Below are 27,784 nucleotides of genomic sequence, written 5' to 3'. Positions count from 1 at the left end.
GTCTTGTCATTTCTAATCATGTGTTAATAAAATCTAGATAAATAATAATTGTATTGATTGTCATTTCTTTCATTTATAGGTAGAAAAGGTGATGAAAAGGTCCTTAGGCGAAGTAATGCTGCAAGCGATCACTGCTTACCCTGAGGCTTCCAGAGAGGAGTGGGTGCTGAACTGGCCTGGCCAGATTGTCTTGGCATGCAGCATTGTATACTGGACTGCAGCCGTCTCACAGGTGTGTAACCAGTCCCTACCCTCTTGCAGGTGTGTAACCAGTCCCTGCCCTCTCACATAAATCAAAGCAAAATACTGTGGATGCTGGAAATCTGAAATTGAAGCAGAAAGTGCTGGAAACACTCAGCAGATCATGCAGCATCTGTGGAGAGAGAAACAGAGATAACATTTCAGGTTGATGACCTTTCATCGGAACTCCCTCTCACAAGTGTGTAACCAAGGGTCGGCAACGTGTCCGTACACGGACACCAGTACCTGTGGTAAAAAAAAATTTGAGGTCGGTGACTGGTAATTTCAGGGATGAGAAATTTCCCATTGCCTTCTTTTTTTCAACCAGACCAGCTTTAAAAAAAAATTGCAACTGCCAGTTTCACAGCTGACAGGAGCTGAGAACAGAACAGCAGTTTCCGCACTTCAGACAGCTTTGTGGTTTTCTGGTGGGTTCTGATTTTTTGAAAAATGTCGCTGGAAAACCATGAAGCTGTCTGAAGTTCAGACACCCCAATTCTGCTGTCAGCACCTGTCATATGTGAAGCTGACTGTTGGGATTTTTTTTTTAAAAAACTAGCTAAACATGAAGCTCTTCCATTACACTTCTTCCTCGCTTGCCTCCGTCAGAGAGAGAGGGCGGGGGACCGGGAGAAAGGACAGAGAGAGAGAGAGTGGGGGGACAGAGAGAGAGTGGGGGATAGAGACAGAGAGAGGGGGACACAGAGAAGAGGGACGACACAGAGAGGGAGGACGACACAGAGAGGGGGGCGACACAGAGAGGGGGATGACACAAAGTGGGGGGGCAACACAGAGAGGGGGCAACACAGAGATGGGGGAGAATCCAGAGAGGGGGACAACACAAAGGGGGGAACACAGAGAGGGTGGACACAGAGAGGGAGGGAGGGAGAGAGACAGTGAGACAGATACAGGGAGAGAGAGTGACCAAGATCACTTCTGACATATCAACATCTATCCAGAATACTCCACATTGCTACAAATGAGCGGGCAAACATTGACTACTTGTGCAAGCAAAAATAATGCCAGGTAACTCATTAAATCAGTGTCCAACATAGTGACGAGAAAGAAGGTCAATAAATTTGTCTTCTCAATTAAAGCTTCTTGGCAAAAATACACATTTGTTGTTGTTTTGATAAATCATCAGATACATTTTTAATGTGTTTCTCTTTCTGAAATTGTCTCATCAGCCCCCTCTGTAAGACAAAAATTGTAATGTGGCACCCATGCAAAATGGTTAGACACCCCTGCTTCAAGCCTTTAATCTTGCATTTTAAAATAACCGAGCAGCGAGGTTATTTTAAAATACAAGTTTAAAGGCTTGTGTTACGCAAACTCATTTTAAAATGGCAAAAGTCACTTAGGGAATGCCTCCGTTTCTATATTCTGGCGCACTTTACTTTCATTTGTGACACAAGCTCAGTGACATGTTGAAAGCTGCTGGACGTTTACTTCTGTATATATGTCTGAATTCTGCTGCTATCCATTTGTAATCACATTGTTCCAGAACTTGTATTGAGGGGAAAAAAGGCAGGAAAATCCAAACAACCTCCAGAGGTCAACACTGTAAGTTCCTCGTGAATACAAGAGTATGGTGTAATGCAGCTGAGTGATTTTGGCAAAACAGGATGCTGCTGACCAATATACAATAGTTAGTAAATACAATGTACCAGATAACTTTAATAAGAGAATTGCTTTATTAGAGGAACTGAAGGGCACATATTTGTAATTGTGTTCATCTAATTTTGTCATGAACTTTGGTGAGAAAACGGCATTTTATCCATGAGCAATTCTGTTGTTTCTGTATTTTAGAATCCAGGACCTAGTTTAACAGCCTGTCAAGATGAATAAACTAGTCTTGGCCACCTACCGTTAATTTCTCTGTCCCTTCCTGTCCCACTCTGCTTTTCTGTTTTACATGACATTTCTGAAGTACTATCTGCTTTACCTGTAACATTCTCCTGATTTGGAGATCAATGCCCTGTTATTGGCAGCCATGTCTTTAGACACATGTTACAAGTAGGCAGGGAAGTTGCACAAACAGAGACCATCAAGGGTTAAATTGTCTTATACCAATATCATTGTGAGAAATGGTCCACCATTTTATTGCTGATTTTTCTGTTGCCTCATCTCAATAACCACAATAACAATCCTCTCCTTGAGTTTCATTGTTTATTGGAAGAATTTGCACTCCTGACACAGTGTGAATCCACAGGGGTCATCCAATAAGATCCATCTACCACCCCGTGACATGCTTTAGCTAGCTCGATTCTCTCCACAAAGGTAATTTGCATTAGCATTGCTTACAGTTTTGCTTGCTAGCTAACTAATACATTTGTGCTGCTCTGCATTGATGTTTGCGTGCTGAGCTACTTTATCAATAGGGAGAAATGTATTTTAGATTTGACTGTGTTTTGATGGCATTAGATTGGCTGTACACTTTATACACGTCGTAGCTGAGTCAAGAATTTTGTCAAATGTCAATGGTGCAACATGTCGCTGACTATCCCTGTGTGTAACCAGTCCCTGTCCTCTCACAGGTGTGTAACCAGTCCCTGTCCTCTCACAGGTGTGTAACCAGTCTCTGTCCTCTCACAGGTGGGTAACCAGTCCCAGTCCTCTCAAAGATGTGTAACCAGTCCCTGTCCTCTCACAGGTGGGCAACCAGTCCCTGTCCTCTCACAGGTGGGCAACCAGTCTCTGTCCTCTCACAGGTGTGTAACCAGTCCCTGTCCTCTCACAGGTGTGTAACCAGTCTCTGCCCTCTCACAGGTGTGTAACCAGTCCCTGTCCTCTCACAGGTGTGTAACCAGTCTCTGTCCTCTCACAGGTGTGTCACCAGTCCCTGTCCTCTCACAGGTGGGCAACCAGTCCCTGTCCTCTCACAGGTGTGTAACCAGTCTCTGCCCTCTCACAGGTGTGTAACCAGTCCCTGCCCTCTCACAGGTGGGTAACCAGTCCCTGTCCTCTCACAGGTGTGTAACTAGTCCCTGTCCTCTCACAGGTGTGTAACCAGTCTCTGCCCTCTCACAGGTGTGTAACCAGTCCCTGTCCTCTCACAGGTGTGTAACCAGTCTCTGCCCTCTCACAGGTGTGTAACCAGTGAGGTAGGGGCGGGGGCGCTCCGACTGGTCGAGGCAGGGTTCCCACGGCATTTACGGCCTGGTGCCGGGAGCCCCGCTGGCTCCACTAGATCTAGCCTACATGTGTGCAGGACGTGCCGCCAGCTGCTCAATCTCAAGCTCCAAGTTTCAGAGCTTTAGGAACGGCTGGATTCACTCAACTCCATCCAGGAGTCTGAGGAGCTTCCTGGTATGTACGTTCCAGGAGGCGGTCATCCTAGTGCCACAGAAGGTGCAGGATGTGAGTGACTGGTTGACCATCAGACAGGGTAGGAGAAAGACTTGCCAGTGCAGAGATTCCCCAAGCAGTCGGCATCGCTAACATGTTTTTAGTTTTGAGTACAAGGGAAGGTGATGACTCCTTGGAGGAATGCAGTAAAAATCAAACCTCCGGCACCATGTGAGATTTGACTGCACATCGGGGAGAAAGAAAGAGCAGTGGTCATAGGGGATTCGATAGTTTGGGGCATAGGCAGGTGTTTCCTTAACGTGTACATTGCTCCGGAATGGTATGTTGCCTCCCTGGTGTCAGGGTAAAGGATACCACCCAGTGGGTACAGGACATTCTGCAAGGGGTAGGGAAATAGTCCATGTTGAAACCAATGACATCAGTAGAAAAAGTATTGAGGTTCTTCTGGCAGAGTTTCAGGAGCTAGGAAAAAAATGAAAAAACAGGACCTCAAAGGTATAATCTCAGAGTTACTCAGTGCGAGTAAACGTATGAACAGGAACGAGCATGGGTAAATGCATGGCTGGAGAAATGGTGAAGGAGGGAAGGTTTGAGATTCATGGGGTGTTGGGAGCTTTGAGGAAGAGGCACCTGTGCAGGATAGATAGGTTGCGCCTGAACAGAGCTAGGACCAGTGCTCTCCCTGAGAGATTAACTAGTACTGTGTGGGAGGGTTTCAACTAATTTAGCAGAGGGAGGGAAACCAGAAAATACATAAAGGAGTAGCAATGAGATCAGAGGACTGAGAGATAGAAAGAGCAGGAAAATGAGAAATAGCCCAAAAATTGCAGGGACCAGATTGAGGAAAATACAGATGCGACGAAGGAGGTATTTAAATTGTATCTTCATTAATGTCTGTGGTTTAACTAATAAGATTAGTCCACCTCGGGCACAAATTGCTCTGTGGGATTATGTCGTGGTTGCATTACCAGAGACAAAGTTCAAACAAGGCCAAGAGTGGCTTGTGAACATACTTGGTTAAAATGCTGTCTACCTTTGTGTTCTTGTCAAAATTGCATATGTGGCTTTCTAGCCCATCATTTAAGTCATTAATAAATATGATGAATAGTGGAGTCCCCAATACAGATCTTTGTAGGATACCACGAGCCACATCCTGTCAATTAGAATCACTGCCCATTATCCCTACTCTCTGTCTCCTTCCACTCAACCAATTTCCTAACCAGGTCAGTAATTTGCTTTAATTCCATGAGCTTCAACTTTAGTTAACAGTCTCTTATGAGGAACTTTATCAATTGCCTTTTGGAAGTCTATATAAGTAATGTCAATAGACATTCCCTGTCCATTACTTTAGTTACCTCTTCAGAAAGTTCAATCAAATTCATCAGGCATGACCTACCCTTTACAAATCCATGCTGACTCTCTCTGAAGGAAGAAGATGTTGCCGAAGTCATAGTGAAAGACGAGGCAGTTGAGATACTGGATGGGCTAAAAATTGATAAAGAGGAGGTATTGGATAGGCTGGCTGTGCTTAAAGTTGATAAGTTACCATGACCGGATGAGATGCATCCAAGGATACTGAGGGAAGTAAGGATGAAAATTGCAGAGGCACTGGCCATAATCTTCCAAACCTCCTTAGATACAGGGGTGCTGCCAGAGGACTGGAGAATTGCAAATCAAAGAATCACAGAAGGAGGCCATTCAGCCCATCGTGTCTGCACCAGTTCTCTGAGTGAGCAATTTACTTAGTGCCATTCCCCGGCCTTCTCTCCATAACCCTGTGCATTCTTCCTTTTCAGGTAACTATCTAATTCCCTTTTGAATGCTTCGATTGAACCTGCCTCCACTGCACTCTCTGACAGTGCATTCCAGATCCTACCCTTTGCTGCATGAAAAAGTTTTTCCCTTTTGTTGCCATTGCTTCTTTTGCCAATTGCCTTAAATCTGTGCCCTCTCATTCTTGATCCTTTCATGAGTAGAAACAGTTTCTCTCTGTCCAGACCCCTCATAATTTTGAATACCTCCAGCAAATCTCCTCTCAGTCTTCTCTTCTCCAAATGTTACATCTTTGTTCAAAAAAGGGTGTAAGGATAAGCCCAGCAACTCCAGGCCAGTCAGTTTAACCCCAGTGGTGGCAAAGCATTTAGAAACAATACTTTGAGAAAAAATTAACAGTCACTTGGACAAATGTGGATTAATTAAAGAAAGCCAGCATGGATTTAAGGGCAAATTGTGTTTAACTAACTTGCTTGAGATTTTTGTTGAGGTAAGAGTGGGTTGATGGTGGTAATGCAGTTGATCTGGTGTATATGGACTTCCAAAAGCCATTTGATAAAGTGCCACAGAACAGGCTTGTCAACAAAGTTAAAGCCCATGGAATAAAAGGGACAGTAGCAGCATGGATACAAAGTTGGCTGAATGACAGGAAACAGAGAGTAGTGGTAAATGGTTGTTTTTCAGACTGGAGGAAGGTATATATATGGTGGGGTTCCTCAGGGGCTTGTATTAGGACCACAGCTTTTCTTGATATATATTATTGACCTGGACTTGGGTGTACAGGGCACATTTTCAAAATTTGTAGATGACACAAAACTTGGAGGTATTGTGAATAGTGAGGAGGATAGTGATAAATTTCAAGAGAACATAGACAGGCTGGTGGAATGGGCAGATAAATGGCAGATAAAAGTTAATGAAGAGAAATGTGAAGTGATTCATTTTTTTAGGAAGAACGAGAAGGGGTATTATGAAATAAAGGGTGCAATTCTAAATGGGGTTCTAATTGATTGAAGAAGGCAGGGCAGGTTGAGAAAGTGGCTAATAAAGCAGACTGGATCCTAGGCTTTATTACTATAGGCATTGAGTACAAAAGCAAGGAAGTTATGATAAGCCTTTATAAAACCCTGGTTCGGCCTCAACCTCAATGGTGTATTGTGTCCATTTTGTTTGATTATTTTCATGGGATATGAGCATTGCTGGCAAGGCCAGCATTTATTGCCCATCCCTAATTGCCCTTGAAAAGGTGGTGATGAGCTGCCTTCTTGAACCGCTGCAGTCCATGTGAGGTAGGTATACCCACAATGCTGTTAGGAAGGGAGTTCCAGGATTTTGACCCAGCGACAGTGAAGGAACAGTGATATAGTTCCAAGTCAGGATAGTGTGTGACTTGAGGGAGAACTTGAAGGTGGTGGTGTTCCCATGCGTCTGCTGCCCTTGGCCTTCTAGGTGGTAGAGGTCACGGGTTTGGAAGGTGTTGTCGAAGGAGCCTTGGAAAGCTGCTGCAGTGCATGTTATATATGGTACACACTGCAGACACTGTGCACCATTGGTCGGGGAAGTGAATGTTTAAGTTGGTGGATGGGGTGCCAATCATGCGGGTTGTTTATACTGGAGGTTTTGAGTTTCTTGAGTGTTGTTGGAGCTGCACTCATCCTGTCAAGTGGAGAGTATTCCATCACACTCCTGACTTGTGCCTTGTAGATGGTGGACAGGCTTTGGGGAGTCAGGAGGTGAGTTACCCGCTGCAGGATTCCTAGCCTCTGACCTGCTCTTGTAGCCAGAGTATTTATATGGCTATTCCAGTTCAGTTTCTGGTCAATGGTAGCCCCTAGGATGTTGATAGTGGGGGATTCAGTGATGGTAATGCCGTTGAATGTCAAGGGGAGATGGTTAGATTCTCTCATGTTGGAGATGGTCATTACTTGGCACTTGTGTGGCATGAATGTTACCAGCTACTTATCATCCCAAGACTGAATGGTTTCCAGGTCTTGTGGATATGGACATGGAATGCTTCAGTATCTGAGGAGTCATATATAGTGCTGAACATTGTGCAATCATTAGTGAGCATCCCCACGTCTGACCATACGTCGGAGGGAAGGTCACTGATGAAGCAGCTGAAGATGGTTGGCTATAGGAAACTTCCTTCAGGAACTCCTGCAGTGATGTCCTGGGGCTCAGATGTTTTGCCTCCAACAACCACAATCATCTTCCCTTTTGCTAGGTATTAATGCAACTGATGGAGAGTTTTCCCCCCGATTCCCATTGACTGCAGCTTTTCCAGGGCTCCTTGATGCCACATTCAGTCAAATTCTGCCTTGATGTCAAGGGCAGTCACTTTCACCTCACCTCTGGCGTGACGGTGGAGGGGTAGCGGTGTGGTGCAAAACAGGAGGTGGCATTGCACTGTTGATCAAGGAGTCAATTACTGCAGTAAGGAGAGATAATATCTTAGACGGTTCCTCAAATGAGGCCATATGGGTAGAATCTAAAAACGAAAAGGGGGCAATCACTTGGCTGGGAATGTACTACAGACCTCCAAACAGTCAGAGAGAGATAGAGGAGCAGATATGTCGGCAAATCTCAGAGAGGTGTAAAAATAATAGGGTAACAATAGTAGGGGATTTCAACTTCCCCAATATTAACTGGGATAGTCTCAGTGCAAAAGGCTTAAAGAGGGCGGAATTCTTAAAATGCATGCAGGAGAGCTTTTTGAGCCAGTACGTAGAATGTCCTACAAGAGAAGGGGCGGTACTTGACCTAATCCTAGGGAATGAGGCTGAACAAGTGGTAGAAGTGTCAGTGGGGGAGCATTTTGGGGATAGTGACCATAACTCTGTCAGATTTAAGGTAGTTATGGAAAAGGACAAAGATGGACCGGAAATAAAGGTACTGAATTGGGGGAAGGCCGATTTCAATATGATAAAACAGGATCTGGCCAAAGTGAACTGGGAGCAGCTACTTGTAGGAAAGTCTACGTCAGACCAGTGGGATCATTCAAAAAGGAAATGGTGAGAGTTCAGGGCCAATATGTTCCTGTAAAGGTGAAGGGTAGGACCAACAAGTGCAGGGAACCCTGGATATCAAGGGATATAAAGGATTGGATAAGGAAAAATAAGGAGGCAGATTCAGGGGGGCTGAAAACAACAGAGGTCCTAGAGGAGTATAGAGAGTGTAGGGGGTACTTAAAAAAGTAATTAGGAGAGCGAAGAGCAAACATGAAAAAACACTGGTGGGCAAGATAAAGGGAAATACCAAGGCATTTTGTAAGTATATTAAGGGTAAGAGGATAACCAGGGGAAGTGTAGGGCCCATTAGGGACTGAAGTGGCAATCAGTGTGTGGAACCGCAGGACGTAGGTGAGGTTTTAAATGATTACTTTTCATCTGTTTTCACTATGGAGAAGGACGATGTAGGTGTAGAGATCAGGGAGGAGGATTGTGATGTACTCGACCAAATTAACATTGAAAGGGAGGAAGTATTAACTGTTTTAGCGGGCTTAAAAGTGGATAATTCCCCAGGCCCAGATGAGATGTATCCCAGGCTGTTATGTGAGGCAAGGGAGGAGATAGTAGGGGCTCTGACACAAATTTTCAAATCCCTTCTGGCCACAGGAGAGGTACCAGAGGACTGGAGGACAGCGAATGTTGTACTATTATTCAAGAAAGGTAGCAGGGATAAACCAGGTAATTACAGGCCAGTGAGTCTAAGATCAGTGGTAGGGAAACTATTGGAAAACATTCTGAGGGACGGGATTAATCTCCACTTGGAGAGGCAGGGATTAATCAAGGATAGTCAGCATAGCTTTGTCAGGGGGCGATCATGTCTAACAAACTTGATTGAATTTTTCGAGACGGTGACTAGATGTGTAGATGAGGGTAAAGCAGTTGATATAGTCTACATGGACTTCAGTAAGGCTTTTGATAAGGTCCTGCATGGGAGATTGGTCAAGAAGGTAAAAGCCCATGGGATCCAGGGCAATTTGGCAAATTGAATCCAAAATTGGCTTAGTGGCAGGAGGCAGAGGGTGATGGTCAAGGATTGTTTTTGCGATTGGAAGCCTGTGACCAGTGGTGTACCACAGGGATCGGTGCTGGGACCCTTGCTCTTTTCAGCGTACATTAATGATTTAGACATGAATATAGGAGGTATAATCAGTAAGTTCGCTGATGACACGAAAATTGGTGGTGCTGTAAATAGTGAGGAGGAAAGCCTCAGATTACAGGACAATATAGACGGGCTGCTAAGATGGACAGAGCAGTGGCAAATGGAATTTAATCCTGAGAAGTTTGAGGTGATGCATTTTGGGAGGACTAACAAGGCAAGGGAATATACAGTGGATGGTAGGACCCTAGGAAGTACAGAGGGTCAGAGGGACCTCGGTGTACTTGTCCATCGATCACTGAAGGCAGCAGCACAGGTAGATAAGGTGGTTAGGAAGGCACATGGGATACTTGCCTTTATTAGCCAGGGCATAGAATATAAGAGCAGGGAGGTTATGATGGAACTGTATAAAATGCTAGTTAGGCCGCAGCTGGAGTACTGTGTACAGTTCTGGGCACCACACTATCGGAAGGATGTGATTGCACTGGAGAGGGTGCAGAGGAGATTCACCAGGATGTTGCCTGGGCTGGAGCGTTTCAGCTATGAAGAGAAACTGGATAGGCTGGGGTTGCTTTCTTTAGAGCAGAGAAGGCTGAGGAGGGATCTGACTGAGGTATACAAAATTATGAGGGGCATTGACAGGGTAGATAGGAAGAAACTTTTTCCCTTAGCTGAGGGATCAATAACCAGGGGGCATAGATTTAAGGTAAGGGGCAGGAGGTTTAGAGGGGATTTGAGGAAAACTTTTTTCACCCAGAGGGTGGTTGGAATCTGGAACACACTGTCTGAAGGGATGGTAGATGCAGGAACCCTCACAACATTTAAGAAGTATTTAGATGAGCACTTGAAACACCATCGCATACAAGGCTATGGGCCAAGTGCTGGAAAATGAGATTAGAATAGATAGGCTTGATGGCCGGCATGAACACGATGGGCTGAAAGGCCTGTTTCTGTGCTGTATAATTCTATGACTCTGGAATTCAGCTCTTTTGTCCATATTTGGACGAAGGCTGTAATGAGGTCTGGAATCATGTCGCCCTTGCCGAACCCAAACTGAACACTGGTGAGCAGGTTATTGCTGAGTAAGTGGCACCTGATAGCACTGTCAATGACACCACCATCAGTTTGCTGATGATTGAGAATAGATTGATGGGCAGTAATTGGCCGGATTAGATTTGTCCTACTTTTTGTGGACAGGATCTACCTGGGAAAATTTCTACATTGTTGTGTAGATGCTCACGTTGTTGCTGTACTTGAACAGCTTGGCTAGGGGTGCGGCTAGTTCTGGAGCAGAATTCTTCAGTACTGTTGCCGGGATGTTGTAAGGGCCCACAGCCTTTGCCATATCCAGTGCTTTCAGCAGTTTCTCGATATCATGTGGAGTGAATTGAATTGGCTGAAAACTGACATCTGTGATGCTGGATCCTCAGAAGGAGGCCGAGATGGAGCAACTAACCGCAGGATGAGGCTCCACAGACATCCCCATCCGCAATGATGGGGGAGACCAGCACGTCAGTGCAAAAGATAAGGCTGAAACATTTGCAACCGCCTTCAACCGGAAGTGTTCAATTCTGGCGCCAAGCTTTAGGAAGGATGTGAAGGTTTTAGAGAGGGTGTAGAAAAGATTCACGAGAATGGTTCCAAGGATGAGGAACTTCAGTTATGTGGATAGATTGGAGAAGCTGGGGCTGTTCTCTTGGAGAAGAGAAGATTGAGACGAAATTTGATAGAGGTGTTCAAAATCATGAAGGGTCTGGGCATAGTAGATAGAGAGAAACTGTACCCATTGGTGGAAGGATTGAGAACCAGAGGACACAGATTTAAGGTGATTGGCAAAAGAAGCAACAGTGACATGAGGAAAATCTTTTTTTACACAATGAGTGGTTAGGATCTGGAATGCACTGCCTTGGAGTGTGGTGAAGGCAGATTCAATCAAGGCCTTCAAAAGAGAATTGGATAATTATTTGAATCAAAAAAACTGCAGGGCTACAGGGAAAAGCTGGGGGAGTGGGATTAGATGAGTAGTTCTTATAGAGAGCAGGCACAGATACGACAGGCCAAATGGCGGCCTTCTTTGCTGTAACCATATAGATCCTATAATTCTAGAAAAAGGAGGCTTATAACAATTGAGTTAATAACCAGGAAGATTATGGAAAGTACAGGAGGGAATTGAAAAAGTTAATACTTGAGGCAAAGAGAGATTACACAGAATCGATTGGGAGGTACCATTAAATCGATTCCTAAAACATTTTATAAACATTGTGGCACAAAATGTGGATGCATAGCGCTTATTATTTAGGTGTTACAAGTGGTCTTAGCAGTTCAAAATGGCATCTGTGGTGCATGCACATATATCTGGTGTGAGTTGCGGCGGATACCATATTGATGACGACATTAGCACAGTGACTGTCTGCCAGAAGCATGCAGTATCGGCAGATCATGATGTCAATCAGTTTGCAATGCTGATTTGATGTCAACACTGCCATTTCGGAGCTCAACATTCCAGCTAACATTGTCTCTTAATTACACACAGCTGAACCTGTGTTCAGCAGCAGGAAGGACCTCCCATCAGTGCTGTTTAAAGGGATCATCAACTACTTACAGGTTAGTTGATTGTTGATTTCTATGTAGCTACAATTGTACAAGTCTCAGGTGCTTTCCTAAAGTTCTTTAAAGCTATTGAAGTTTGCATGGAGTGGTGAGGGAAGGACTTGGTCCTGACTTCAAGACTTTCTGCAGAAACTGCTCCCAGACACGGATGCAGTGGTCAGCATTCCCTTTGGAATGCAGCCTGTCTGGGAGAATGAGCAGAGGAGACAGGGCGAGGAGGGAGGAGGGGGTGAAGGGCTGTCAGCAGGAGACCATATCCAGGGTGTTCAGCGAGCTATTCTACCACTGTCTCACTGTGGAACAATGTGTGAGATGTCGGCAGCTCAGTAGGCTGCCCTCACTGAAATCTGCCACCTGCTGTGGCTGCAGAGCTGGGCGAGGTTGGCATTGCCAGTGGCTGTGAAGGTCACTGTAGCATCAGGCTGAAGCTGAAAATATTTGCAATATCTCACAGTTTGCCACCCACTTTGCATAAAAGAGATCAATGATACTCTCTACTCAAAGAAAGCTAACTACATTTCATTCCTCTTGCCAGAGAGTGGCAAGTGGAGCCAGAAGACTGCTTCACAAGGATTTCAGACTTCCCTATGGTGCCGGGTGCCACTGACGCCCATATGGCACTTTGTGTGTGCCACATGTCAGCACTCAGATGTACCGAGACCAAAAGGGATTTCACTCCCTCAACATCTAGCTGGTTTGCGACCATACTCAGCTGATCATGCAGGTCAATGCCTGTTGTCCTGGCAACAGCCATGATGCCTTCATTCTGGAGCAGTCACTGTACCATCTGCATTTAAGCCACCACAGCAAACCAAAGGCTGGCTACTGGATGACAAGGACTGTCTGCTGATGAAATGGCTACTGACTCTGGTGTGAAACCCACATACACATGGGCAACATGCATACAGTGAAAGCCATGCTGCCACAGGAAATATGATAGAGTAGCCCATTGGCTGAATCAATGCTTCCGCTGTCCAGACCACTCTGGAGGAGCCCTGTAGTTCTATGGCAGAGTGGGTGTCGAAATTCATAGTGGTCTGTTGTATGATGCACAACCTCGCCATCATGCTCAGCCCTTGCCGCCAACTATACAGTTGAGCAGCTGAGGAGGAGCAGAAGGAGGAGGAAGAAGCAGAAGAGAAAGGGAGCAGGCAACCTGGACAGCTCTGTTCTGGCCTGGCTGTCAATGAACAACTCATCCGACTGCAATACAAATAAATGGGAATTATAGACCAGTAAGTCTTACCTCGGTAGTGGGCAAATTATTGGAGAGGATTCTGAGAGACAGGATTTATGATTATTTGGAAAAGCATGGTTTGATTAGAGACATTCAGCATGGCTTTGTGAGGGGCAGGTCATGCCTCACAAGTGGCACAGTGACGCAGTGGTTAGCACCGCAGCCTCACAGCTCCAGCGACCCGGGTTCAATTCTGGGTACTGCCTGTGTGGAGTTTGCAAGTTCTCCCTGTGTCTGTGTGGGTTTCCTCCGGGTGCTCTGGTTTCCTCCCACATGCCAAAGACTTGCATGTTGATAGGTAAATTGGCCATTATAAATTGCCCCTAGTATAGGTAGGTGGTAGGGAAATATAGGGACAGGTGGGGATGTGGTAGGAATAGGGAATTAGTGTAGGATTAATATAAATGGGTGGTTGATGGTCGGCACAAACTCAGTGGGCCGAAGGGCCAGTTTCAGTGCTGTATCTCTAAATCTAAAAGCCTTATTGAATTCTTTGAAGATGTGACAAAACACATTGATGAAGGAAGAGCAGTGGATGTGGTGTATATAGATTTTAGCAAGGCGTTTGATAATGTTCCCCATGGTAGGCTCATTCAGAACGTGAAGAGGCATGGGATACAGGGAAAGTTGGCTGTCTGGATATAAAATTGGCTGGCCCATAGAAGACAGAGGGTGGTAGTAGATGGAAAGTATTCAGCATGGAGCTCGGTGACCAGTGGTGTTCCGCAGGGATCTGTTCTGGGATCTCTGCTCTTTGTGATTTTTATAAATGACTTGGATGAGGAAGTGGAAGGCTGGGTTAGCAAGTTTGCCGATGACACGAAGGTTGCTGGAGTTGTGGATAGTGTGGAAGGCTGTTGTAGGTTGCAACGGGACATTGACAGGATGCAGAGCTGGGCTGAGAAGTGGCAGATGGAGTTCAACCTGGAAAAGTGTGAAGTGATTCATTTTGGAAGGTCGAATTTGAATGCGGAATACAGGCTTAAAGACAGGATTCTTGGTAGTGTGGAGGAACAGCGGGATCTTGGGGTCCATGTCCATAGATCGCTCAAGGTTGCCACCCATGTTGATCGGGTTGTTAAGAAGGCATATGGTGTGTTGGCTTTCATGAACAGGGGGATTGAGTTTAAGAGCCGCGAGGTTATGCTGCAGCCCACGATGTTGTGCCGAACCTTTAACCTACTCTAAGATCAAACTACCTACATACCCTTCATTCTACTATCATCCACGTACCTATCCAAGAGTCGCGTAAATGTCCCTAATGTATCTGCTTCTACTACCACCGCCGGCAGTGCATTCCACGCACCCACCACTCTCTGTGTAAAGAACCTACCTCTGACATCTCCCCGAAACCTTCCTGCAATCACCTTAAAATTATGCCCCCTGGTGATAGCCCTTTCCACCCTGGGAAAAAGTCTCTGACTATCCACTCTATCTATGCCTCTCATCATCTTGTACACCTCTATCAAGTCACCTCTCATCCTTCTTCTCTCCAATGAGAAAAGCCCTAGCTCCCTCAACCTTTCCTCGTAAGACATGCCCTCCAGTCCAGGCAGCATCCTGGTAAATCTCCTCTGCACCCTCTCTAAAGCTTCCACATCCTTCCTATAATGAGGCAACCAGAACTGAACACAATATTCCAAGTGTGGTCTAACCAGGGCTTTATAGAGCTGCAGCATAACCTCGTGGCTCTTAAACTCAATCCCCCTGTTAATGAAAGCCAACACACCATACGGCTTCTTAACAACCCTATCAACTTGGGTGGCAAGTTTGAGGGATCTATGATGTGGAAGCTTTAGAGAGGGTGCAGAGGAGATTTACCAGGATGCTGCCTGGACTGGAGGGCATGTCCTACGAAGAAAGATTGAGGGAGCTAGGGCTTTTCTCATTAGAGCGAAGAAGGATGAGAGGTGACTTGATAGAGGGGTACAAGATGATGAGAGGCATAGATAGAGTGGATAGTCAGAGACTTTTTCCCAGGGTGGAAAGTGCTATCACCAGGGGGCATAATTTTAAGGTGATTGGAGGAAGGTTTCGGGGAGATGTCAGAGGTAGGTTCTTTACACAGAGAGTGGTGGGTGCGTGGAATGCGCTGCCAGCGGTGGTAGTAGAAGCAGATACATTAGGGACATTTAAGCGACTCTTGGATAGGTACATGGATGATAGTAGAATGAAGGGTAGATAGTTAGTTTGATCTTAGAGTAGGTTAAAGGTTCGGCACAACATCGTGGGCCGCAGGGCCTGTACTGTGCTGTACTGTTCTATGTTCTATGATCTATATGTTCTATGTTTAATACCTCATTCACTAACAGTTACCTTCCTCTGATACTGACCATCACTATTGTCCTCTTGGCCATTATGCAAAATTAAAGCCACCACAAAATAAACATTCTAAACCTAATTTATAAATTAAAACATTGCATATTGTGTACAAATATCAACTAATCAGCCTTATGCATTCTGTCTGTCTTGTGTGTCTTTGTCTGTCCTCGTGCTCCTACACGGCACTACCCCAGTGGCTGCAGCATTGTTGGTGGAAAGCTGCTGATTTTCACTGGGGGAGACTGCAGATGACCTTGCAGGATGACCTCGAGCAGCTCTGGACCTAGTAAGCCTGGTTTCAGACTTCACCATCTTGTCATGTGTGACAGCAGTCTGGGAGGAACAGTCAACAGCAAGTGTTGGGAGGATAACTGCTGACATCCTCTGAGAGGACGACAGGCCCATGGTCCATTGGGCCATTGCCATTTCCCAGGCCGCGCCTCAGTAATCCTTGTAATGTGTTGGAGGACAGATTGTTGGATTGTTGTGAGGCCCTGCATGCCGCTTTGAGCACTGGCATCCACAGCCATGGCAACAGGCTGAACTTCCATGAGGGAAAGCAGACTGTGCTGCAATGGAAACTGAGTCATCAGCCATCAAACACTGCATTATGGTTGGGTTCACAATTGTGTAAATGCACTTGGCCACCATTGGCTCCAAGCTCTGTGCAAAGTTGCTGCCGAACTTCAACAGCACCTTCCAAACATGTAACCTCTACCACCTACAAGGACAAGGGCAGCAAACACATGGGAACACCACCACCTGTAAATTCACCTCCAAGCCACGCACCATCCTAACTGGAACTATATCACCGTACCTTCACTGTCGGTGGGTCAAAATCCTAGAACTCCCTTCCTAACAGCACTGTGGGTGTACCTACACCACATGGACTGCAGCGGTTCAAGAAGGCAGCTCACCACCACCTTCTCGAGGGCAATTAGGGATGGGCAACAAATGTTAGCCTAGCCAGCGACACCCACATCCCATGAAAGAATAAAAAAAACTCCTCCATTCTCCTTGACATTACACAGAACTTTCTGGGAGGCCTGCCAATACACCAAACACTTCATTGTGCATATCCGTCAGGCTTTTACTGTAGCCTGCCTCATCAAAGTACTCCTCTGAGTCCTCTGCAGCAGGTCTCCTGTGTAGCTTCACCCTCCGGCAAGTTGGCACCTGCACTACCCTTGTCCCCTGCCTTGACCACAGGCCACCTGTACCCTGTGTCTCACCACATACAGGTCCCGCCTCTAATCTATCCTCTAAAATACATACAGTGACGGTACCTGTGCTGATTGTGAGAGTGACAATGTTTCTTCATCATTTTCTCCTGCTTTTCCACCACTGCCTCGACAGGTGGCTGTTCTTGGGTATCTGAAAGGAGAAAGGCACAAAGGTTGGGTTGTGGTGAGCGGAGAGGAGGGAAACAAGATGTGCATGCTTACACCATCTGCTGCTTGGGATTCAGAAGAGACTGTGTGATGAGGAACAAGTGAGATGTGAGATGGTGGATTTGGTTTGAGGATACCTTCATCTTATACTATTTCAGCCCTGCCACTGGGCACAGCCTCAGCAATGGCTGCTCCAATGATGGTGAGGCACTGTCTTTCCATGGAGATTAGAACACGCAGCCTTGTTTCTGGTTGGGTGCTGCTGCCTCTAGTTGTGCGCCACCTTGTCCTGCAAGAGAGAAGGGAGTGTGCCAATGAGTATGGTGCTAGGTGTTCAGGTGATGTGGCTGTTCTGTTTAGTTTAGTTTAGTTTAGTTTAGAGATACAGCACTGAAACAGGCCCTTCGGCCCACCGAGTCTGTGCCGACCATCAACCACCCATTTATCCTAATCCTACACTAATCCCATATTCCTACCACAGCCCCACCTGTCCCTATATTTCCCTACCACCTACCTATACTAGGGGTAATTTATAATGGCCAATTAACCTATCAACCTACAAGTCTTTGGCATGTGGGAGGAAACCGGAGCACCCGGAGGAAACCCACGCAGACACAGGGAGAACTTGCAAACTCCACACAGGCAGTACCCAGAATTGAACCTGGGTCACTGGAGCTGTGAGGCTGCGGTGCTAACCACTGCGCCACTGTGCCGCCCCAGTTGAATAGCTGGTAGCGTGTGTAAGCTGTGAGATGTGGGTGTGAAGCTTGCAGCAGTGCTGATTATGTGAGGGTGAGGTGAAGCTACGAATGTGAGGTTTAAGTTATGATTGCCAGAGATTGTTAGTAGGTGAGTGATGGGAGTGTGGTGCATTGAGCAGTGTCTGAAATTAGTGGTCTAGCTGATGGGATATGGCATTTAAAGATACATTCACTGGCCTTGAACACGTGGCATTGAACGTTTTGCAGCATTGCGACCAGGCCCGTGGCATGGACGGCCACAGCTATCTAGTCCCACTACCTTCTGAGAGTTTGTCTGCACACTGCAATCATGTTCATTGGCAGACAGCACAAAGTTGGCGTGATGCTTGTCTCAGAAGCAAGGACATGGGTTAAAACCACATCATGTTTCCTGTGCCTGTTTTTGGACACTATTAAATATAGCTCCCATAAAGCATAAGCAGTTTGCTAGGGAAAAAGCTGGGCCTATTAAGGACCCAAAGGGAAATCTTCATGTAGAGGCGGAGGACATGACTAAATTACTAAATGGGTATTTTACATCTGTCTTCACAAAGGGAATGGATGATGTGAAGGTTGTACTGAAGGAAGAGAGGGAAGCCATGGCCAGAACAGGACTAGATAAAGAAGACATACTAAAAATATTTGTATTATTGAAAGTTGGTAAGTCACCTGATCCAGATGGAATGCATCCTAGGTTGCTGAAAGAAGCAAAGATGGAAATAGCAGAGACATTGGTCACAATCTTTCACTCCTCATTGGATGCAGGAGTATTTCCAGGGTATTCTTTTTTAAATTCATTAATGGGATGTGAGCATCACTGGCAAGACCAGCATTTATTGCCCATCCCTAATTACCTGGAGCGTTTCTAATGTTATACCACTACTGAAGAAAGGGGAAAGGGATAAACCAGGAAACTACAGGCTAGTCAGTGGTGGTGGGGAAGTTATTAGAAACCATTATCAGAGACAAAATAAACTTTCATTTGAAAAGGCTTGGGTTAATTGAGGAGAACCAGCACGGATTTGTTAAAGGCAAATCATTGTCTTACAAACTTGAGTGAAATCTTTGATGAGGTGGCAGAGAAGTTATTCAAGACAGTGCAATAGATGGTGGACTTTTGGAAAGTATTTGACAAAGTGCCACACAGGAATTTTGTAAAGAAGATGGAAACCCATGGAATTAAGCGGAAAGTAACAGTATGGATACACAATTGGCTCAGTGACAGGAGGCAAAGGGTGGTGTTGGTGGATGGATGTTTTTCAGAATGGGAGGGGGTTTGTAGTGGTGCTCCTCAAGGGTCAGTTTTGGGTCCATTGCTCTTTGCAATGTTTATAAACAACCTCGACTCAGATTTAGGGAGCAACATTATAAAGTTTGTAGATGATATAAAATTTGACAAAATGGTAGATCCTGAGGAGGATGGTTATAAACTTCAGGATGGCATTGATAGGATAGGAGAGGCAATGTGAATTAAATGGTATAATTTGAAAGTAGATGCAAGAGAGAGACCTGGGGGTCACATACCTTTAAAGGTGGTAGGACAGGTTAGCAAAGCAGTTAACAATGCAGACAGATCCTTGTCTTTATAAATAGAAGCTTTGTATACAAAAGCAGAAAGTTATGCTGAACCTTTATAAAATACTGGTTCAATCCCAGCTGCAGTATTGTGTTCAATTGTGGGCACCACACCTTAGGAATGATGTGAAGGCTTCAGAGAGGGTGCAGAAAAGGTTTACAAGAATGGTTCCAGGGATGAAGGACTTCAGTTGTGTGGATAGACTGAAGAAGCTGGGATTGTTCTCAATGTTCCTGCTAATCTGTGCTGGTGCACAGGTTTTCTTCTGTGACAAATAAAGCATGCTCCAGGTTGCACAAAAAAATTTAAGGGGACTGCACTGAAACAGGCGCAATGTGTGTACATGTTCTTTCTGTCTGCAAAGAACAGGGTCTTGTGTATTAATATATGTAGCTTCCAGTACGCTCAACCCTACTGACAATCTTAAATTGGTTGTCAGCATAATTCTTAGCACACTGTAGATTATTTAATAATCGCGGAATCACATCACAGCATTGAAATTCATATAGCACATTACTCATTTGTGTGATAGGCAGGACTTCTTTTTAGCTTGACGGCAGCATCCTGTTAGTGGCGAACACCACGTGTGTTGATACGGCATTGTAGCAGCGTGAAACAGCTAGCTTCACCTGCCAGTGTGATGCTAGGGCTTGCAATATGGCACATTTGCACGTACTGGAAGCTACATGTATTAATAAACAGGGCCCTGTTCTTTGCAGACAGAAAGAAGATGTACAAACATTGCCATTCGCTGGTTCATTCTTCAGGGCGATGCCTTGACCAATCAGACTGCTTATGCTTTATGGTTTAAAATGTCAAACAAAGCTTGGCAGTTAGCTGTCAGTCACCATAAACTGGTGCATTCACCATGGCAATGCCTCTACCAATCAGAGTTCACTTGCCAACCAATCAACACTCTATTCTCATGCAGTATAAGTTGATGTTTTCCCTTACATTTGTTATTCTTGTGATTGTTCTGATGAGTGCAAGATGAAAAGCTTCGACAACATGTCTCTAATTTCAGCAATACTCATGTTCTGTGCTACTAAAGAACATTGGTTGTACTCTTTAGAGCAAAGGCTAAGGGAAGCTTTGATTGGGTTGTTTAAAGTTATGAAAGCTTTTGATAGAGTAAATAAAGAGAAACTATTTCCAATGGCTGAAGGGTCAATAACAAGGAGGCACAGAAGCAAAATACTGCAGATGCTGGGAATTTGAAATAAAAACAGAAAATGCTGGAAATACTCAGCAGGTCTGGCAGCATCTGTGGAGAGAGAAGCAGAGTTAACGTTTCAGGTCAGTGACCTTTCATCAGAACTAGTCACAGACCTAAACTGTTAACTCTGTTGCTCTTTCCATAGATGCTGCCAGACCTGCTGGGTATTTCTAGCCTTTTCTATTTATATTATGGCACCGATTTAAGGTGATTGGCAAAAGAACCAAATACGACCCAAGGAAAAATGTTTTTATGCAATGGGTAGTTTACATTTGGAATGCACTGCCTGGTAAGGTGGAGGATACAGATTCAATAGTAACTTTTAAAAGGGAGTTGGATAAATAGTTGAAGGAAAAAAACAAGGGATATGGGGAAAGAGTGGGGGAGCGCACTTGCCTGGTTCCATTCTTATTTATCTGGTTGTAGCCAAAGAATCACCTGCAATAACTTCTCTTCCTGCTTCCACACCATTACCTCTGGTGTTCCCCAAGGATCTATCCTTGGCCCCCTCCTATTTCTCATCGAAATGCTGCCCTTCGGTGACATCATCTGAAAGCACAGCATCACTTTTCATATGTACACTGATGACACCCAGCTCTACTTCACCACCACCTCTCTAGACTCTTCTGCTGTCTCTAAACTGTCTGACATCCAGCGCTGGATGAGCAAAAATTTATTTCAACTAAATATTGGGAAAACCGAAGCCATTGTTTTTGGTCCCCAGCAAAACTCCCTTCCCTAGCCACTGACTCCATCCCTCTTCATGGCAACTGTCTGAGACTAAACCAGACTGTTCGCAAACTTGGTGTCATATTTGACCCTGAGATGAGTTTCCAATCACATATTCATGCCATCACTACCCAATAACTTCGTCCAACCCCTCCCCGCCTCAGCTCATTTGCTGCTTAAATCTTCATCCATACCTCTGTTACCTCCAGACTTGACTATTCAAACGCACTCCTGGCTGGTCTCCCACATTCTACCATCTATAAACTTCAGGTCATCCAAAACTGTGCTGCCCATGTTCTTAATTGCACCAAGTCCTGTTCACCTATCGCCCCTGTGCTCACCTTAATTTTTAAATTCTCATCCTTGTTTTTAAATCCCTCCATGGTCCCTCGCTCTGTAATCTCCTCCAGCCCAGCAACCCTCTGAGATATCTGCACTCCACTAATTCTGCTCTCTTGAGCATTCCCAATTTTAATCACTCCACAATTGGCGGCCCTGCCTTCAGCTGCCAAGGTCCTAAGCTCTGGAATACCTTCCCTATACCTCTCGGCTTCTCTACCTCTCTTTTTTCTTTTAAGACACTCCTCAAAACCTACCTTTTTGTTTGAGCTTTTTGCCATATGACCTGATATTGCCTTACTTGGCTCAGTGTCAAATTTGGCCTGATATTGCTCCTGTGAAGTGCCCTGGGACATTTTATTACATTAAAGGTGCTTTTTAAATGCAAGTTGTTATTTAAAAGGATATGTTGTTGGCAGAGGAGGCCATCATTCATTACAAGGGGCAAGATGTGAGATTACTGACTTACCTCCATTTCATGGATCTCTCCTAGAGGAATTTCACAGAGTTTCCTTAATTTGGTCACAGATCTTTTGCCTCTCCCAGGAAATTGTGAGACTAGTGAGGGGTGGCGTAGTGGTTAGCACCGCAGCCTCACAGCTCCAGAGACCCGAGTTCAATTCTGGGTACTGCCTGTGCGGAGCTTGCAAGTTCTCCCTGTGACTGCGTGGGTTTTTGCCGGGCGCTCCGGTTTCCTCCCACAGCCAAAGACCTGCAGGTGATAGGTAAATTGGCCATTGTAAATTGCCCCTAGTGTAGGTAGGTGGTAAGAGAATATGGGATTACTGTAGGGTTAGTATAAATGGATGGTTGTTGGTCGGCACAGACTCGGTGGGCCGAAGGGCCTGTTTCCGTGCTGTATCTCTAAATAAATAGTGGGTGTGTATGTGGCCTGGGCTATGATTCAATCGGGTGAATAATGGTCCTCTGTCTATCCTTTTGTAATCATTGTATTGAAAGAAAAGTGCCACCTGTCAGGGGTTTGAATAACGATGATAGTAAGAGTAGGGTTGGTATCCTTCCATCTATGAAAAATGATGACCACACAGTAAACAATCTATTTAGCTGGAGTGTCTTCTTTTGGTGCACCTTTGCTGATGGCTGTGAAGATCAATCTTTGAGAGGCAGGTTCTGCCTCAGGTGCTGCACGTAAAGCTGCCAAGTGATGCTGTGAGTTATTGTTTTGACATTGGCGCCAAACTACTGCAGCAACTGGTCGTCGTAAGAGTAAGAGTAGACAAACACAAAAACAAATAAGTCTAAAAAAAGAAATGCTACACAATAATATCACCTCCTGTTTTCAACAAATTTCAAGATAATGAAATGCAAAAACCATATCAAATGGCTCCTTTAACAGTTGTTACGTTGAAACATTTCTGCACTTGGAAAATTGGATCAAGTGATGGCAGTTTCTGGTGACAGAGTTTAAACTCAGCTTAGCATTGCACGAAGTGTGGTCAGAAGAAAGGTGGAGGCGATTAGGAACCAACAAGGAGATGATCTTAGTTAATGTTCCAGATCTGTGACCATTCGTCAGAATTGGTCACAGACTTGAAACGTTAACTCTGCTTCTCTCTCCACAGATGCTGCCTGATCTGCTGAGTACTTCCAGCACTTTCGGTTTTTATTTCAGATTTCCAGCATCTGCAGTATTTTGTTTTCATTAAGGAGATGATCTTGTTGAGGCAGAGGGTATCGCTGAGGTACTAAACGAGTACTTTGTATCTATCTTCACTAGAGAAGAGAATGCTGCTAATGTATCAGTAAAGGAGAGGGCAGTAGAGATATTGGATAGAATAAAAATACATAAAGAGGAGGTATTTTCAATGTTGGCAGTCCTCAAAGTAGAAGAAGACACCTGGTATGGATGGGGTGCATCCTTGGTTACTGAGGGAAGTAAGGATGGAAATTGCAGAGGCTCTGAGCACTGTCTTCCAATCCACCATGGATATTGGAGTGGAACCAGAGGACTGGAAGTTTGCAAAGCTAACATCCCTGTTTAAAAAAGGGGAGAGGGATAAACCTGGTAATGACATGCCAGTTAGCCTAATGGCAGTGGGAGACAACGTTTAGACAAGGGCCTAAATCTTACCGCCTTCGTTTTTAAACGCGGGCTGGGACCACTTTTGGGTCCCAACCCTGATGGTTTCTGAGGTCCACCCACCTGCATGATCTTACTGTATTCAGATCCCCGTTGAATTAAAAACAGCGGATGAACTGCGCAGGCAGGAGGAACAATGGGAGCCCCCAAAGCTCTGGGCAGCCAGCAGCCGCACTGGGAGAGGTGTGCACTGCTGCTGTAGGTGGGAAACGGCGAGGGCGTCTTAAGATGGAGTCGTCCTCTGAAAGCTTCAAAACAAGCTTAAAATAAACTGTGGCCACAGCTGCCAGGCCATCATTGTGGAGGGGAACCTCTCTGCCGCAGGTGTGGCTCTCTGACACCCATGTCTCTGGGGTGGGAATGGAATTAAAGGAGGCCTCGCTGTCTTGCCAGCCTCTGGCCTACCACCAGGAGACTGTCTCTGGGCACCTGCTGGGCTTTGGCCTCAGCAGGAGAGTATGTTCATCGTTGGGAAGATCTGGCAGCTTCATCAATCTGTCCCTAAATGCTGATAATTATCTACCCGCTGCTGCCGGGTGAGTGTCCAGTGCCAATATCAGCCCACCTCCATCAAGAGCGCTCGGAGGTGGGAAAGCGTCAGGGCCTCTCTGAAGTCAGATTTTCTGATATTCCCCACCTTCCCGCCTCCTAAGCCCCCTTTGTGCAGCTAATAAGATTCGGGCTAGCTGTAAACCAAAATTAATTGACATTTGGAAAAGTATGGGCTAATAAATAAATGTCAGCACGGATTTGTTAAAGTCAAATCATGTTTGACTAACTTTATTAAATTCTTTGATGAAGTAATGGAGAAGCTTGGTTAGGATAATGCAGTTGATGCATATCTGGACTCATAAAACACCACATAACAGACTGTCAGCAAAATTGAGGCCCATTGGATTAAAGAGATACTGCAGCATGGATGCAAAATTGGCTAAGCGACAGAAAACAGAGATCTGTTTTCTATTTGTTCAGGGGATGTTGATATCGCTGGCTAACTTTTATTGCCCATCCCTAATTGCCCTTGAGAAGGTGGTGGTGAGCTGCCTTCTTGAACTGCTGCAGTCCTTGGGGTGTAGAGACACCCACAGTGCTGTTAGGAAGGGAGTTCCAGGATTTTGATCCAGTGACAGTGAAGGAACGGCGATATAGTTCCAAGTCAGGATGGTGTGTGACTTGGAGGGGAACTTGCAGGTGGTGGTGTTCCCATGTATTTGCTGCCCTTGCCCTTCTAGCTGGTAGAGGTCACAGGTTTGGAAGGTGCTGTCTAAGGAGCCTTGGTGAGTTGCTGCAGTGCATCTTGTAGATGGTACACACTGCTGCCACTGTGCTGCGTTGGTGGAGGGAGTGGATGTTGAAGGTGGTAGATGGGGTGCCAATCAAGCGGGCTGCTTTGTCCTGGCTGGTGTTGAGTGTTGTTGGAGCTGCACCCATTCAGGCAAGTGGAGAGTATTCCATCACACTCCTGAATGTGCCTTGCAGATGGTAGGCAGGCTTTGGGGAGTCAGGAGGTGAGTTACTCGCCACAGAATTCCCAGCCTCTGAATGCTCATGGGGTCAGAGTATTCATATGGCTGGTCAAGTTAAGTTTCTGGTCAATTTTAGCCCCAGGATGTTGATGGTGCAGGTATCAGGGATGGTAATGCTGTTGAATGTTGAGGGGAGATGGTTAGAGTTTTCTCTCATTGGAGATGGTTATTTTCTGCCACTTGTGTCGCATGAATGTTACTTGCTACTTATTAGCCGAAGCCTGAATGTTGTCCAGATCTTGCTGCGTGCGAGCATGGACTGCTTCACTGCTGCAAATGGTGATGAACACTAATCAATCATCAGTGAACATCCCCACTTTTGAGCTGATGATGGAGGGAAGCTACTGAAGATGGTTGTGCCTAGGACACTACCCTGATGAACTCCTGCCATGGAAAACAGCCTCTTCACATCCACCCTATCAAGTCCTCTAAGAATTTTATGTGTTTTTAAAAATTTGTCCATGGGATGTGGGTGTCGCTGGCTCGGCCAGCATTTATTGCCCATCCCTAATTGTCCTGAGTGGCCATTTCAGAGGGAATTTTAAGAGTCTTAAGAATTTTATTGAGATCACCTCTTAATCTTCTCAACTCCAGAGAATATAGGCCCATTGTACACAATCTTTCCTTATTGGACAGCCACTCTATCCCAGGAATCAATCCTACTTGCGTAATACCTTCCCTTCCTCCGATTCCCCCTCTCAGTACCTCTCAGTCCTCTTTCTCCCAGCATAGGCGGCAGATCCTCAGCCTCCTTGGTCCTACTCTCTGGAACTCTCCTCTTCTCTCTCAAAGCCTACCTTTTCAATAGCCCTTGTGGTTGCCCCTCCTAATCTCTCCCTCCATCCCCTACCTATTCCATTTTGGAAGTTGGGGATTTTTTTTTCAACCTTAAAGGTACAAATGCAGCTGCCCTAACTTTGCAGAAAGGAGAAAGTGATCCATGAATACATTTTTCACCAAATATTCCAACAATTAGGAAAACCTCTAGGACACTGAAGCAGGGTGTTTTCCAATACTGTGGCTCAGTGCCTAATAGAGACCATTTGAGAGCATCAACAAAGCTTCCGATGACAGATGACTGACTGCTTTAATTCCAACAATGTATTTTTTTCTTTTGTAAGTGCGAACAATACCAGACCTCGGTGGTGGTGTTGCGGGGGGATGGTGTTTTGGGGGGGGGGGGGGGGGATGGGGGGTCTGATTCACCAGACCCCCAACCTCTCAACAGCTGTTTGAGTTCCCCATTTCCGCTACCATTTCTGCTTCCTGACATCACCCCTCAACACTGAGTTGGAATTTTAAGGTTATGCCCCCAGGTTCTGGACTCACTTGTCAGAGGAAATAGTTTCTCTCTATCTGTCCAATCAATTCCTTTTGATCACCTTAAACACCTCAATTAGATTATTCCTTAATTTTCTGCACACCAGCGAATTTGAACCTAATCTGTCCAACCTATCCTCATAATTGAACCTCTTTATCCTGTGTTAATGTGTGACTGTTTCTGTTGTTTATACTGAGCCATACTGGATGTCTTGCTTTATATTCCAGCTCCCTGGAGGGTTCCCTGGCTACCTACAAGTGCCAAACAAAACAGCCCATTTCACACTCTCATTGTGAATCAAGATTCCACAACCTGGAGGTGTGTTTTTTTGCAAAGGCCCATCAGTTGCACGGGAACTGGATAAAAATGTTTTTCTCCTCTTACTGTTTCCCACCAGCCCCGAACAACCCCCCCACCCCCACTCACCCACCCCCCACCCTTGGAACAGCTGCTGTCGTTTCAATGTGCTCCTCTAGCTCTTTAAAAAGTTGCAGCAGAGCACGATCCCATCTTGGAGCGAGGGAGCGATTTCCCACAGATCTCGCTGTGTGGACTGCAGTTTGAGATGAATCTGTTATGAGAACCAAATACAGAGGGAATGCTGAGCTGTCAATCACATCTGCCCTGTAGCTTTTTCGATGCAGTGATTTATTATTGCAACTTCCTTATCCTTTTTTTTAAATGGAGGGTTAGGCCTCTGCCTAAAGGAAGTATACAATTAAAGATTCAATGACCCTTAATCTTAAAAGCGCACATTAGGGCAGCAACTATTTAGAGAATTCACCGACTGGGATCCTGAGGCAGAGTAGGAGCCACAGACAGTGCTACTGTTTGAGAAGCAGAATTGCCCAGTTAGTTATTCACAGACTTTCAGCAGTGTTTTACTCTGCAAAGTCAAGGATTTTTAATTCTGGAAGAATTGTTATGCTTAAAGAGGGACTCTCACCATCTTGTCCTTGTAAAAGACCAGCAGTCAATGAGAATTGAGGTAGCCCCTAGTTACTCACACTCAGCCCACTGTGCACTCATGGCTTTCGATGTGACACCAAAGCTTGCTGCTGTGGAAGGTGCAGCTCCATCACTGGGTCGTGTACATCCAGCTGGTCAAATACCCCGTGGAATGTGACATTTCTCAGCTGATAGAACCACACCAATAAAACCAAGTAGCTAAAGATGAACAGCAACAACTTGCATTTATATAGCACCATTAACAGGGAAAAGCTTCCAAAGGACATTATACACCCCCCCAAAAG

The 27,784-nt window shown here is 45.4% G+C and overlaps 1 protein-coding gene across 1 annotated transcript in view; it reads left to right on the top strand.

Moving 5' to 3' along the window:
• LOC137384869 (dynein axonemal heavy chain 3-like) overlaps nucleotides 1–27,784 on the top strand; it is a 613,990-nt gene that overhangs the window by 118,829 nt on the left and 467,377 nt on the right. Inside the window, exon 9 of the mRNA XM_068059481.1 lies at nucleotides 80–232. Coding sequence (XP_067915582.1) covers nucleotides 80–232 — 153 coding nt within the window. The remainder of the gene's footprint in view (nucleotides 1–79; nucleotides 233–27,784) is intronic.

This window comes from Heterodontus francisci, chromosome 27, assembly GCF_036365525.1.
Source record: "Heterodontus francisci isolate sHetFra1 chromosome 27, sHetFra1.hap1, whole genome shotgun sequence".
In the NCBI taxonomy this organism is placed as follows: Eukaryota; Metazoa; Chordata; class Chondrichthyes; order Heterodontiformes; family Heterodontidae; genus Heterodontus; species Heterodontus francisci.
Note: the sequence above shows the minus strand (reverse complement) of the source record. Positions and strands in the feature narration are given on the sequence as shown.